The sequence below is a fragment of the Helianthus annuus genome, chromosome 14 (assembly GCF_002127325.2).
Source record: "Helianthus annuus cultivar XRQ/B chromosome 14, HanXRQr2.0-SUNRISE, whole genome shotgun sequence".
Classification (NCBI taxonomy): domain Eukaryota; kingdom Viridiplantae; phylum Streptophyta; class Magnoliopsida; order Asterales; family Asteraceae; genus Helianthus; species Helianthus annuus.
This window is the reverse complement of record NC_035446.2, coordinates 163,878,125-163,894,435: the sequence shown is the minus strand read 5'-3', so window position 1 is coordinate 163,894,435 and position 16,311 is coordinate 163,878,125. Positions and strand designations below refer to the sequence as shown.

General features: G+C 34.1%; 1 protein-coding gene across 1 annotated transcript; it reads left to right on the top strand.

The window, feature by feature from the left end:
- Nucleotides 1–5,075: 5,075 nt before the first annotated feature.
- Nucleotides 5,076–9,797, top strand: LOC110904761. The gene is made up of 7 exons (XM_022150614.2): nt 5,076–5,221; nt 6,054–6,416; nt 6,527–6,663; nt 6,787–6,879; nt 7,140–7,393; nt 7,484–7,704; nt 9,319–9,797. Exons 2-7 carry the CDS (start codon nt 6,069–6,071, stop codon nt 9,667–9,669), a joined length of 1,404 nt encoding a protein of 467 aa, XP_022006306.1. The 5' UTR covers nt 5,076–5,221; nt 6,054–6,068; the 3' UTR covers nt 9,670–9,797.
- The last annotated feature ends 6,514 nt before the right edge of the window (nt 9,798–16,311 follow it).

The following is a 16,311-nucleotide window of genomic DNA, read 5'->3' as shown; positions in this document are numbered from 1 at the left end:
GTAGCTGCTCCACTTGAAATACCATCAAGAATTTGTTGAAATTCAAGAGGTGTAGCCTCCTCAACTATTTCTGGGTTAGGTAATTGAAAAGGTTCAGACATAGCTATTGTTGAAGTTAAACTCTCAGTAAAGTGTTCGTGAGAGGGATTGTTATCACTCTGAATGTCAATAGCTTGAAGCAGTGTTACAAACTTTGGTGGAATGGAAGATGAAGGGATTATTGTCGAAAGAGACATTGCCGCGGGAGAAGGGCTTTTAAGTATACTCTCATATGAGGGTATGACATCATATTGTGGTGTCCCTATGAATACAACATGTTCATTTTGTGAGGAATCATGAGGAGTTTGGTTTATGGGTTGAGATCTTTCCACATGTTGTGAGGAAGTAGCAACAGTGGTTTGTAGTGAAATCTGTGTTGTCACGGGGTTAACCTCTGGAATCTCATCTTCCAGAAGACCCATTTTGCCGGTTTCGATGGGCTTTTTGGATTTTGTTTTGGTCTTTTTGAGTTTTGTTGGTGGGGGTTTCACAGCAGTGGTTGTAGTGCTGTGATCACCAAGAGCAGTGGGCTCAACAACAGACGTTTGAGGAGCAGTTGTAGACCCATCTAAAATTTCCTCATTCCCCTTTGCTTCAGTTTTGAAAACATCTGACTCTTTAGCCATAAGGCGAGTAAAAGTTAGACTATTCATTTTAATAGCTTCACCTTTTTCAAAAGCTTTTTGAGAAACATGATTTTGCAGGTAGTAGCTTAATAGTCTAGGAAACATAAGAAAACCAGCAGTTGTCGCCTTTTCAATAGCAGCAACTTTCCCCTTTTTAATAACAGCAGTTTTGCCCTTTTTAATAGCAGCAATTTTTCCCTTTTTAATGTTATTTAAATTTGCAACCAAATCAGCAAACAGTGCTTGGGAGTAGTTAAAATCAGTATTTGTCAAAATTGCATACTCCAATGACTGAATTTTCAAAGGTATTTCGTTAAAAGAAGTAGTTTTATTTGAGAGACAGATTAAGAGAGTATGGAACAGGAATTTCATCGGCGGTGAAAAATTACCTTTAAACATAATTGCCTTATTCAACTCTCAATCATATCCCCTCCCCTTCAAGTATGTTTGAATCTCATTTTTCGGCAAAGAGGTCTTACCTGCCAAGTCGTATACCTCAAATGTTGTTGATATGGTACTGGGGGTAATAGCAACCGATTCACCTCCGACTTTTGAAGTTATACTTACAGCCACATTGTTATGTTCTTCAATATTCGCATTAGCCCAAAAATCGCGAAGCGTCTCTTGGAAAATGGGTGCGTCGGTGGTAAGAATGACCTTATATTTTGAGATGTAAGAATATCAATCATCGAATGATATATAGTATTGTTCTCGGTTTTCTCATAAATAGCAACGTAGTTATGCGATTTTTACATCACCAAAGTCATGATCGGAATTGAAAGTTGCGAGAGGTTGACGAAGAAGTGTTGAAGAAGAAGGTGGAAACCTTACTGCTGAATTTTAAACTCCAGACAAAAGTAAAACCTCTGTTTGGGGATGAAACAGCGGTTTATAAAGTGAAAAGGTGAATGCTGACGTGTCAGAAGTTAGAAAGATCTGATGGCTAACATCTGTCCACGTCACAACCTCTGCTCTGATAATGGTTGACAGTTGTTGCAAAAAGCACTATTGGCCAACAACAGATGTTAAGAGAACAGACAATACCCTTCAGCAATATTTGGAAACCACTGTTGGGCAACAACAGATCTTATACAACAATAGTAAATTAGCAGTCCTTTCAATAGACTTTTAATATAAACGAATAAATTGATACTGTATTAAATATCAGTAGTCATTTAATGCAAAACATTTAAATAATAAATTTTCATGTGAAAACTATAAAATTAAATATCAAGAAACTGAAAGGACAAATTTTAAACCTCTGCCATAAAGAAATATGAAAAAAAATCTTCATTTAAAGACCAAGAATAATCTACATGGCAAACAATGGTAAATCAACAGTTGAGCAATAACAGATGTTCAGAACTATTGAGCAGCGGTAAATCAACAGCAGTAAAAAACCTCTTCATTTAAAGACATTGAGCAATAACAGATGTTCAGAATTCTATTGTGTTAATCATTGACAATTCTTTCGAAACTACTGTTGGGAATAATAGATGTTCGCACCAGTAGCAACTGTGAGATGCAATAACAGTTGACCAATAACAGCTGTTCAGCACTGTTGAGCAGTGGTAAATCAACAGCGGTAAAAACGTCTTCATTTAATCACGTTCAAAATAACAGATGTCCAGAACTTCTACAAAGTTAATCATTGACAATTCTTTGGAAACTGCTGTTGGGAATAACAGATGTTCGCACCAGTAGCAAGTGTGAGATGCAATAACAGTTGACCAATAACAGCTGTTCAGCACTGTTGAGCAGTGGTAAATCAACATCGGTAAAAACGTCTTCATGTAAAAACGTTAAGCAATAACAGATGTTCAGAACTTCTTTAAAGTTAATCATTGACAATTCTTTGGAAACTGCTGTTGGGAATAACAGATGTTCGCACCAGTAGCAACTCAACAGTCGTTACAAAAAACAACATTTTATGAGATGAGACAATACCTTTAAACGGTGGATGAATCTTTTGCCAAACAACTGTTTTGAAGATTTTTTGTCAAATTTTTTCAAAATACCTATTTTTTAAGAATGTTCAGAACTTCTATTGGATTGATGATTAACAATCCTTTAGAAACCGCTAATGAGAATAACAGATAACGCCAACAGTAGCAACTCAACAGTCCGTTACAAAAAACAGGAATTATGAGAACTTCTATTGGATTGGTGGTTTACAATCCTTTAGAAACCGCTAATGAGAATAACAGATGACGCCAACAGTAGCAACTCAACAGTCGTTACAAAAAAACAGGAATTATGAGAACTTCTATTGGATTGATGGTTGAAAATCGTTTAGAAACCGCTAATGAGAATAACAGATGACGCCAACAGTAGCGACTCAACAGTCGTTACAAAAAAACATGAATTATGAGAACTTCTATTGGATTGATGGTTGACAATCCTTTAGAAACCGCTAATGAGAATAACAGATGACGCCAACAGTAGCAACTCAACAGTCGTTACAAAAAACAGGAATTATGAGAACAGACAATACCTTTAAACAGTGGATAAATCTTTTGTTAAACAGATGCTGGCAACAATAGCAACTCAACATTTACAATAGCAGATATCAACACTAACAACTGTTGATGCTCAAATCAGTAAAAATAAAATGCTCTACAAAGATCAACAATTACATTAAGAACTGAAAAACGAAATATAATAATCTTCAGCTCTTGAATAGTAGTCCTATCCTCATATACTTGATCCTCAACTTCCTTGAAAAAGCAATACTTTAAATCATAAGAACCTACAGAAGGATATGATGACATTTATAACTTGTATATTTCTTCAACTCCGATGTAAAAGAAGGATATAATGGTAGTAAAACGTGATGAAAAGCTTCTGCACTGTTTTTGAATTCCGAAGTGCAGAAAGACATCACCAAAACACCTCTTCAGCTTCTCAGCTCTTGAACAGTAGCCCTATCCTCATGTAAAAGAAGGATATCATAATCGTAGTAAAATGTTAAATATCAATAAACCGAAAGAACAAAAATAAAATTAGAAAAAAAAACTGATTCTCATAATTACCATTAAGTTCTTCATTTATCATAAAGAAGTACTCCACTTTCTGCATTTCAGACTTCAAAAATAGTACAGAAGAACTTCCCACTGCTCGCTCGAAAAAAAAGCTGAAATATATCAACACCTTAAAATAAATATTATCAACATAATCAACAGTTTAAAAGAATCCACAAACCTAAAATAACCCGCAAAGCCAAGGTCAAAGGCGAGTGTGTGAAACAGAGCTACCATGAAACAACGATGTTGGAACAATGAAACTGGAACAAAGAACTGTATCTGAAGATTAACCGGCTCAATCATGAGAGCTATGCATTTGAGTAAGAGAGATATGATCGCAAATATAAAGTAGAGAGATTAATTGAAATTTGAATGTGGAGCCAAATTCATATGTAGATATGAGCGAGAGAGATTTGAATGTGGAGCCAGATAATTATATCTTATTTATAGGATAGAATATATATGGTTTGAATTTTGAAATTTGAATATGGAGCCAGAATTTTGAATTTTGAACGTGAGAAGAGGTTTTTTGAATTTTCAATTAACATCAGTACTTTAATATAACCAATCAGGGCAGACCTTTGAGTATAAGGCAGACCAAGGCAGTCGTTTGATGTGGGCCAACTTTGAATTTTAAAGTCTTTTAACATTAAATTTATGATGTAATAATTAGATAAGAAAAGCCTTGTTGGACACCCTCTCCTGCTGACACATCAGCTTTTCTTATGTCACTTGGATTTCTTCTTTTATAGAAAGTATAGATAGATTGTAAATATCAAAAATTAAAAAAAAAGACACTCAAGTTTATTTTTTAGTTAAATAATGAACAAACTCTATTTAGTAGAGGTGTTCAAAAAAACCGGTTACTATAACTATAACCGGTTATTAACCGAAATCATAACCAGTACACTAGTAATTGGGTTAGATTAGAAAAAAAACCGTAGATTAGGAACATGTTTGGTATTTTAGAACAAGAACCGGTTAATAACTAGTTATATTATATATCTTGGTTATAGGTCTTCACCACGAAATATCAGTTATTAACCTAACCGCTTATTATTTTTTTTTCTAACCAAAATACTGATTCGTTTTTTAACCGATTCGATCTTTTCTGCACATCTACTATATTACACGGAATGTGATTAAGCCAATTTATCATTTAGTAAAGTGCGTAACTAAATAAGCCTAAAGATGGGCATAATAACCGGTTCCAAACCCGACCCGATAGACCTGACCTGAAACCGGTTTTACCCAATAAGCCTATATGTTTTGGGTCAATTCGGCCCAATGATCAGACCATGTAACGAAATCAAAACAAAATGTGAAAAGGCGATTTTACCCATCCATAACCCGAAACATAATCCAGAATATTCGAGTCGGACCGCAATCTGAACCCGGGCCGGATCCCAAACACTTATCTTGATCAACACGGTTGCTCTGGACTCTGAATTCTGAAACGAGTCATAATCATGTCCGAATAAACCCATACCTGCCACCGTCTACCGCCATTCAACACAAACACTAGCTTTCGAGGTATCAATCTCTTCTATGTGCATAATCATCTCTCTGATTTTAATTTTCTATTGCTTCAAAGCGCAACCGATATGTAATTATCGCTTTAAAACTTTAGAATACTGTACGAACGTTGTTTTTGCCACTATTATCAATAGTTATCTAGGTTTCGTGCAAAATTCGATAGAACGATTTCAGATTGTTATACGGATATAAGAGAATAGAGTAAGGATTTGATTAGATTTGTTTATGACGCAAAGTTTACTTGTAATTTATGTGAACACGTTTCTGGTTTGTATAATCACTGAATTTTTATTGTTTTCTTTGTCATATATACTATAAGAATTAGGATAGATGTATTAGAAGTTAGATAAAATCATTTATATTAGGAAAAAGTGGATAATTATGATTAGGGCTGGCAATAGTAACGTAACATGCTAAGACACGATAACACAAAAGTACACCATGTGATTTTTTACATTTTTAAAAATAATCAAAATTTAAAAGTTAGGATCCATTATTTTTCTAGGTGCATAAAATATACATCTGTCTTATAGACATTGGATATCAAGTAGTTAAACGAGTTGTATTCATGTTTAAATTTTTTGTTGTTCGCGTTATCAGATGCCTGTTAAATCTGCTAAGACACGAGTTGCCAGCCCTAATTATGATGCTAATTATGCCCAATGATGTTTGTTAGTTACAAGGTAACTTGTGTGTTACTTATGACAAGTTTGATATGTCACACATTAGGTTGATTTATTGCTACTAGTGATTTGTGTCAAGTGTCAACTCTTTGTTACAGTGTTTTTGATTACTTGAAGTATATGCGATAAGCTGTTTATGGTTTTAGGAAGGATGTGAAGTGATGGGAGAGACGTTACGTGTTTTCCAATCAAAGAAGTTAGAGTTGAGAATTACTGCTACTCAGAATCTGCCTAAAAGGCGTTTATTTGGTTTTCTTGGTAACAAATATTCAAACAAGACGATTAAATGTGTTACGTCAGTGAAAGTGAACTTGGTGGCTGCTGGTCGTGCTGGGGATATCGGAGTCTTTCTTTTGACAACAGCTGCGTTAGAGATTGTTAGAAGGTTCTCTTCAGCGCACTGCCCGTTTATTTGGCGTGGGATTCAGGCCCTGCAAATTCTCTGTTGTCCACCATTTAAATGGATCCAGAAATGGGCCCCTTTCACTGGTTTGGTTAAAGGAATGCAGGTGGGAGTTACTTGTATACTTACCTTTTAGCACCATTGATAAAAAACGTATGATTTTTACATATTCTAATTTGATTTGCGTCATCTGATCACTTAATAATCTTCTTTCAGACGTTATCAAAGCCATTGTTGCTCCTCTCAGTGGCAACAGGTTTATTTAGTGAATTAGACTCTCCAAAAGGAACACTCAGTGGTTCAGGTGCGGAGCTCACAGAGCTGTCGTCACAATTGGCCACACAAGACACAAGGTGTGCAAGTCTTGCCCGTTTTTAATTTCCCAGTTGCTACAAACCGGGCCAGCTTAGTTAGTTTGGTGGTATGATATTGGTTGAATTCTGATCTTACACATCTCATGTATTTGAGTTTTACAGGCCTGCCAACAAGGTTTCTAGACATGTTGCGGAAAATTGGTTGGTGCAACTGTATGCAGAACTTGATAAGGAGGGTCTTACTATTCCAGAGAGGTACTCTCGCTTACTCTTTTAATAAAATACACGTTACTTGTTTTTGCCCATGATTGGTTTCGAAGAATCCGATCATTTAGTTTCTCATTAATTACAATATAATTATTTATTCATTTTTTGAAGTAGTTGTAGGACATCATTATGGATCCAATTCCATTCTTTTTGTCATTATGATCTGTATTTTGGATCTGCATAATTAACACAAGTTGCGTGTGGAGATGTTTTTTTAACACATATGTTATATTGGATGACTGTATCAGGATGAATGAGGAGGAGCTTCGTAGATTCTACGCTGTCTCTGATGGTGACTTTGCATTGTTTCTATCGTCAGTTAAGAAGACTATTCTTTGGAGGCAGACGTATGGTCTTTTTTCACCACAAGAGCTTGACGCTTGGGCCAATTTCGTCTTTTGGCATGGATCTGATTCGATGCAACGACCTTGCCTCATTGTACGCATTGGACTAGCAGCTGATTTGGCTTCAATTGCCCAAGCACAGTTTGTTAGAGCAGTTGGTAAGCAGTTCATCCTTGTAACTTTTGTATGTCAGTTTACAACAGTTTTGGTGGTTACTAACGTGTATAAAATCATATTTTATATTTCAGTTTCCCAGGTGGAATATGGAGTTATAAACTTGCTTGATGCAGAACATCCTCAGGTTACTGTTTTGATGGACTGTGATGGACTCTCATCTTTTGGAATTCCCGTAAAAACGTTGAGATCGTGCGCTGTACTTCTTCAAGATCATTACCCAGAACGGCTTGGGTGTTTACTTGTTGTACGGCTCCCCTCTGTTGCCCGAGTCATAACTCAAACTCTATTCCAAGTAAGCATCTTTGATTTTCTACCTTTTTCACATCACTATTTCTTGTTCATAATTCATCATCACAGAAAGAGAACAAAGATAGAAATTTAGACACTAATAAAGGTTGCAATTTTGATCCTTTCATCTAGAAATATACTCGCCCATTGTCGTCATTCTGAATAATTGCGAGCTTGAGTTGGGTTATACACAGGGTCGTTCCTAGGTTTTTGGAGACCCTAAGCGAACTATGAAGTAGGGGCTCTAATTCGCCCATAAACTCTCCTCCAATCCCGACGTAATGGGTGATTGCCCTTACTTTTTTCGTTTCGTGATAGCCGCTAGCCTAGAAATTGAAAGCAGATTGCAATGGGAAGTGTGAACGATGATAGCGGCTGTATTTAGGGGCTTTAGGCCGCTAAATATTGATGATTAGGTCAATGGTTGTTGTGTTGTAATAGTTGGAAATCAAGACGAAATGGGTTTTGAAACTTGACCTTTGTTTGCTAAACAATATTTATTTTGGACTCCTTAATGAAAAATCAGTTTAGTTTTGAAATAAACGTATTTATTTGGGCCTAATACATACATATAGTATATATAACTAGTTTATAGACCCATGTATTACATGGGTTTTAGGATACACACATGGAGTTGATCGAGTTATTTGGGGAAATAAATGTGTTTTCCATTTATATAAACTTGAATGAGTTTTTTTAAAATCAATATATTATTGTTGAGGTTGGTTGAATTTGAAGGACATAACCATTACAGGTTTTTAATTATTTTTTATATTTCATATTATTTCTTGCATCACACATCATAAATATAAATTTTAATATGAATACATATAACCCTAATATGAACTATACATACGAACTTAAAGAAAATATAACATTACTCAATTTAAATATTTTAAATGATGCGTTTATAAAGTAAGAATTTTGTTTTTGAATACAAAATACAAAATACATAGTATATTTTATTTTAAATTAAGATTTTCTTATTTTATTAAGTGTTATCAAAGTAAAAGATGGAATGGAATTAGTTCATGATCTAAGATTATATATATTAAACATATATATATTGTTTATACTTATCTTTAACATTTGCGAGAACGATAATAACAAATTATAAACATGATAAGGTTTTAAATTTTTGGTTACGTCAAATAGTGATGGGTGTATAAATTTTTTGTTATTACATCTTCTTTTGATAAATATGTCTTTATTTATTAAAGTAGAGATATTATATTAAAGTATGGTTAAGTAGATAACTAATATTAATTATTAAGAACTAAGAATATTCAATAGATATAATTATAAATATAAGATTATTTCTAATATATATTAAATTCAATCATTTAATAGTTTTTATATTAATTTACTTATTATTATTTAGTTGAGGTAGCATAATAAATTGCCACTTGGCATTTTAGTGAAATACTTTTTATAAGAGAATGCCATTTGGCATTAAAGTTATCCTTTTATTAGTATTAGATTTTTTTTAAAAACTTGGAGGCCCTTATTTTTTGGTGGCCCTAGGCCCGTGCCTAGGTTGCCAACCCTATAGAGCCGGCCCTGGTTATACACGACGCTTTTATCAAAACCTAAATGCTACTTTTGTAAATCTGTTAAGGTTTTGAAGCCCAGGACGCAACAAAAGTTAATGATTGTTGGAGAAGATTACCAAGAGGTTCTTTCCAAATACTTTGAAGAATTACCACCTTTTCTTGGTGGCAATTGCACTTGCCCTAAATGTGCAAATGAGGCCACGACAGTCGGTGAAACGAATCTTAAAGACCATCATGGACACGGTGCATCTTCTAATACGGAGCTTTATGTTGGTTCCAGCTTAGATACTAGTCGAGAGCACGCGAAGATTGCTGCCGTGGGTGGTTTACTGTTGTGGGTATGTGTTGTTTTCATTTTAGCAGTTTGCTATCACCGCTCTACGCTCCCTCACTTGTACAACAAAAGTGGTTCTTGAGAATAGTTTCTTCATATAGGTTATGGTATGGGGATATATATTTTACAACTGGTTTTATTACCAACTTACTTAGCTGTTTTCTTTTCTGTGATATGATATTAATTGATGCAAGATAAAAGACAACCTAATTTCGACCAAGTTAAAAACACAACTACCAAAGTTTCAATTGTATGCACCTGTGAACATGAATGTCGTATCAAAATTCTCTACTTCACCTAAACTATTCTTTTTTATTCTAACTGATGATTGTTCCATGTAAGTTTTAGCTCTCAATTTGTAACACCATTCAACTGAATTCAACCATTTGATAACATTCAACTAAATCTTAAAATGCGTTTTTATAGCGCATGACTAATCGATTTTTTGTGACACACGAGACTTGTTTGATGTCGAGACAAACAGAGACCCCCATTGAGGTGGTGGTCCATTGGTAAAGACAAAGCTTTTAAACACTTAGGTGAGGCAATCACGTAATGAAGTAAAACGTTTAAAAAATTGTATATTTGATCGGTGTTTCCATGGGCGTTGAGGCAACCACGCTATTCTCACGACACCGTAACAACGCCAGTGCTGGACGGTACGCTATTCTCACCACACTGTAACAACGCCGGTGCTGGACGGTGTTTGACACAACATATGTTCCAAAACCCCATTGTGGGTTCTTTAATGCATTAACTAAGATTGATTCAGAATCTAGATTATTAAACTCATAATTATTGTCAATGAAGAGGAAGTTAATAATTGATGTAACACCGAACAAATATTTAGTAACCGTGTCCCCCCACAATCAAATAATTAGGTTACAAGAGTCTTAACGTGTCCTCATCGTATTGGCATGCATCTACACATGTCAAATCGTATTGCAATTTCATTATTATCTTTCTATACTAATAAATAAAAATCTTTTTTTTTTAAAACGTGTCAATCTCTGGCGTATCCTTATCTTATTTTCAATTTCTTTTTTCTATTAAATAATAGTTTAACTAAATATAATTTAGATAAAGAAAATAATTTTTTTTTGTCAAAAAAAAATTTCATTACTAGTATAGGAAGATTTGATACAGAAATAAGAAAATTATATTGAGTCACAAACTTCTTGGGTTTCTCTTATTTATTTACTATTTCTTTTTTTTTCTGCTTATTAATAATCATCTAATACTTCATTGGTTCTACCTGGTTCTACCACATGTAACACACATGTTTCTAACCTAATATTAAATAAAAAAGCAAATTAAAATTTTATTAAGTAAATAATACATCGAATTTATCATTTAAATACATATCTTGACGACCATATGTGATAATCGATTACATTATATTTATTTAACTCGTGCAATATGCGAGTTACTTTAAAAATATAACTATATTGCTTATTATATAAAATTAAATTTACGCAACCCGTATAAGCACGGAGTTCTAAACTAGTTATTACTTATTACTATATATTAATAAACCAACTGAAATGAATATTGATTTTAATATATTAATATAATAATAATTCTTTTTCTTTTCTTTACTTTTAACTTTAATTTAATGATTTATTTAGTATCACAGGTTGGGATAAGCTTCGCGTTAACCGGTATCGAAAATAGCGGTACGGTCCTATTCGGTATCGGTATATGAAGGTAAAAACCAGCACCAGCCTGTACAGAAAACGCCAAAAGTCGGTACGGAGTTGATATTGAAAATCTTTTAGTTCGGGAAATTCGGTGCTGTTACCCAGTACCATTTGTTCATCCCTGATCACTGGTACCGTACAGACAATGGTATCGTACAACGTTCTTTTGTTGATTTTCTTCAACTTTTAATGATTTTTTTTTTTTTTACTTTTCAGAAGTAGGGATGGGTTCGGTGCCAACCAATACCAAATCGGTACTGGTACCGAAAATACCGGTTATAGTACTGGTATATGAAGGTAAAAACCGGTAGCGAATCGTTAACAAGAACGCCAAAAGTCGGTACCGAACTGGTACTTATGATCTTTCGGTTCGGGAAATTCGGTACCAACACCCAGTACCATTTGCTCATCTCTGACAACGGGTTTCATACGAACAATATCATTACCATAAAATTTTTTTGGTTGATTTTCTTTCGGTTATCGTTTAATGTTTTTTTCTACATTTTCTTTTTTTTTTCTTCTCAGCGGTCCTGTACGCAACGCGCACGGAAGTATAGACCTAGTTGATGTTTACGCCACAAAACTTATTACGGAAGTATAGACCTAGTTGATGTGGACGGTGTTTGACGCCGTAAGAAAGGGTTCAGTGGAATAACCTTTCACACCGCACAGTCTATATCGAAATTTAAGAAATTTATAACTCACTCACTTCAGTCTCTTATTCTTTTTATCTCAAACTCTATTTTTTTTTTTTTGGTATAAATGATGAATTTCATTTCACACGAAAAAGGCAATTACAAAGCAATGGCAGATAGTCGGGCAACAAGTTACGCCGCCACCCTCTTTTGAATAGAAAAACCAATTCTACTAAAGATAATCTTTACAAGCATAACCATAGAAAGTCTCGGACACAGTCCAACGAAAATATTAAAATCTTGTAGGTAAAAAAGCGTTGAATATCAAATATTAATTAAAAACAACAGAATTATTATTCTATAATTATTAATAACAGAGACTGCACTGCAGGCCACCTACCCTTAAAAATAAAACTTAAAAAAGTAAAATACTCCAATCTCATTTCCTTACTTATATATACAAGTGGCTATTATGTATCATGTCCAAAATTTAAAACTTCAACAAAACACATATAGTCTTTCCTCTTAACATAGATCCATGAGGACCCAAAAATCGGGTAACAAAAGGCCGGTAAACATGGCTCGGATCATCAAAATACCTGCTAGAGCCATATCCAAAGTCCTAGATGCATACGTTAAAGGCGTCAACAACTTCACCAATGCGTACAATAGGCCTGTTAGAACCATGGTGAAAGTTGTCCCCAATTCTCACCGGCTTTCTAGGAGCTTCACCACAGGTTTTCTACTTGACAATGACCAACCGCCAGAGGGACCCCTTGTTAGATCTATATCTGCTCCCGCGAAAGATGAGAGGGCCACAAATACTAAGCTCACTAACGTCGACTTGTACTTTATTCAACGCTATTGTCACCAAATGCGATCATGTGCATTGAGGAAAGGTGCACCTTGGAGTTCAAGTGTTGGATTGGAGAAAATTGATGAGGATAAGAGTTCTTCTTTCAGAGACGATAATATCGTTATTAAAAGCAAGTTATGCATGATCAAGAATGAAGATTAAGTGTTTCTAAAGAGTTACACTAATGACGATTCAATGGTATTCTTAGAATAAGAATGTTAATGTTAATTTTAATTCAATTGCAAAGATATGTAAACTTTTGAATGCAAATCCCACCATATTCATGGTTTTATTCAAATAAATTCATATTTCCAGTTAAAAATACAAACCATAAAATATTTAATCTTTTGTTAATTACACTCAAGTATTAATATTTAATTTATAGTCAGTTTGTTATATTTAATTTATGTAAGTGCATATCCTTTGTTGTGTTTTGGCTAATAAAATTGTAAATTGACTTGTAATTATGAATGTTATTTTTTACACACTGAAAGTAATGGATTGTTTTTTTTTTTGGGGTCTAGGTCTGATTGCAAATCGTTGAATCAAACAATGCATTTGGATAATAACATTTTTTAGGGATAAAAAAATTAATTACAGGTAGCGTGTATATTATAAAATTCGTGGATGCGACAGTATCATTTTTAACGAATATCATTTGATGAGATTGATGACAAATCAACTAATACTTGCATTTGATTACCAAGCCAATAACATAAATAAATATAATACTTCCTCCGTCTCATTTTAGGTGTCATGGGACCCACATTCACACAATTTAAGAAATATTTGAGTATTTTATTTTTTAAGTTGTAAAATGACAATAATGTCCTTAGAAATGACAATTAAATTGGGACAACAAAAAATGGAAGTTTGTAATGGTAAGGGCAAAACTGGAAATTATATTTACATTTTTGGAAATGACAATTAAATTGGGACAACCAAAAGTGGAAATTTGGACATTTAAAATGGGACGGATGGAGTAATATCTTAAAAGCATATAATATAGCTAATCTAAGATTATTCTAAAGTAGCTAAACATAATTCTGAAATCTAATTCAAACAATCAATAATCAAGAAATATTCAATTTGACAAACTTGTGGATTTGGTTAGATAAGATTTGATTACTTGAATAATCGAAACCCTTGAACCGTTGTTCAAGTATTCGAGTGTGAAACCGTGTTCATCACTTGCCGCCATAGTTAAAGCCTTCTTAACAAACACTATATTCTTCCCTGTTAACATATATCAATTTCTTTATAAAAAACTAGAATTACCACCCGCCGCAATGCGGCGGGGGATTCATTAGTTATATATCATGTTAGATGAAAGGCAAATGTTTCTCACATAACCACGAGCCGATGTGTAAAACCGAGAAAAAAATAATTAATCGCACGTTGCGACAGACCTATGAAACGGGAAAAATAGACGCGCTGCGACGGACATGTCAAACAGGAAAAAAATAGATGAAAAACGTTGAACCCCGCACGCACGTTGCTGCATGTTAACTCGGAAATTTAGAATGACACGTTAAACGGAGAACTTATGAGAGATGAAAAGTATATAAGAGACTAAAGTTGAAAGTAAAAGAAGTGTTGAGATTAAATTGCAAAAGATGAAAAGCTTTAGGTTGAAAGTAAAAAAAAATTAAAGGGGTTAAATTGCAAAAGATGAAAACTTTTGAATTAGAAGTGAAAAATTAAATTAATCAAAGGGGTGAAAATACCAAAGATTGAAAATTTAGACTTAAATTGCCAAATATTAAAACTTTAGAGTTAAAAAAGAAATCAATTTAGCCCATGGCTTTATAGCCTAGTGACATTTTGGAGGTGGGATAAGGCTTTGGGACCAATAGGTCATGGGTTCGATTCCCACAAAGGGGGTTTTCTTATATTTATTACCGTTCAAAAAAAAAAAAAAGAAATCAATTTATGATTATGAAAATAAAAGAGATAAATAGATTTAGTTAAATTGATATTTAATATTATTATTATTATTATTTAATAACAGAGATAAATAAAAAAATAAGGGTGAGAAATTACCAGAGAATGACACGTGTCAAAAAAAAGATTTTTATTTATTAGTATTGAAAGATTAATTAATATTAATATTAAAAAAAATTAAATAAATATAAATAAAATTTATGAGCTAGGAGAGAATGCCATGTGGCATTATTTGGAATCTTTTATTATATGTTAGATACAAAGATACGTAATAACCAATAATCGGGTCATAAAAGGCCAGTAAAAACATGGCTAGAGTCATCAATACACCCATAAGAGCTATATCCAAAGCCCTCATGTCTTACAAGCAGGTACATGATTACTCATAACCCATTAAGTATTAGGTATACGTATACCTATAAGATTTTTAGAAATTACATATTAAAATTTACATATTAGAATTTACATCTATATTTCTTACTAGTTTGGTTTTATACTCCCCGCTTGCGGTATGCTCATATAATGTATATATGTGTGGGCGTTCGGGGGGCAAAAGTGAAAGTGCATTAATTTTAACGTTATTTTACTAATTTCGTGAAAATAATGTTAAAAGAGGGGGATGGTTAATCATGCATCATGTGGTGGCGTTTATAGCCGAAAGACAAGGGAACATATGCACTAATTGGCCTTTGTCTTAATTGTCGAGTGTTATGTGCCTTATGTCCAAGACTTGATACAAAACTACCATCGAGTTGGTGGTCTCACTGGAAGCAGCCTCTCTATTCCTACGAGATAGAGGTAAGCCTGTCTACATCTTACCCTGCTCAGACCCTACTTTAGCTTTGCTATTGGTGATATTTACTGAGTATGATGATGATGATGATGACGACGACGACGACGACCAGTGGCGGATCTTGCCCGTTGAACGTGCCGTGGCCGAAAGACACGGACACTAAAAAAAGCCCGGGCAAGCCCGGGCCAAACATAGTATATATAAAAAATTTCGATCGAAATGCGGAAAATTAGCACTACGGCCAAAAAACTTGCCTGGGCCGTGGCCCTGCCAGTGACCTTATAAGAACTGCCCCTGACGACGACAATGATGAGTGTAATTTTAAAATACGTAATAATTGCTCGTTAAACCCAACCATTTGATAACATTTTAATTCGTTATGCTAAATTTCTTATAGGAAACTATGTTAACAAGAACCTCAACCAGTTTTATACTTTATGTTCATGGTCTGTTTGGGGGTGCTATTTTTGAGATTTTTCGAGGACGATCATGCTTTTATTGTATATAGTTTACTTTGTTATTCTATCAATTTTAAATGGTATAGAGCTAAAAGTGTTACATATTTAATGAATAACTTATTAATATTGTTTTTCTATGCATTTATTAACTACGTGTAATGTATTTATTTCTGTCAAGAAGCGAGCACGGAGGGTATTAACTGCCAGACAGCTATGGGGCTAAGCTAGTTTGTGGAGTGGGTTCACTCCAGCAGCTGGGAGGTCCTTGCAGTACCCCCCCCCCCCCCCAATCTAAGAAGAAAAAGAGTTCAAACATTACAAAACCAAGAACTATTTTT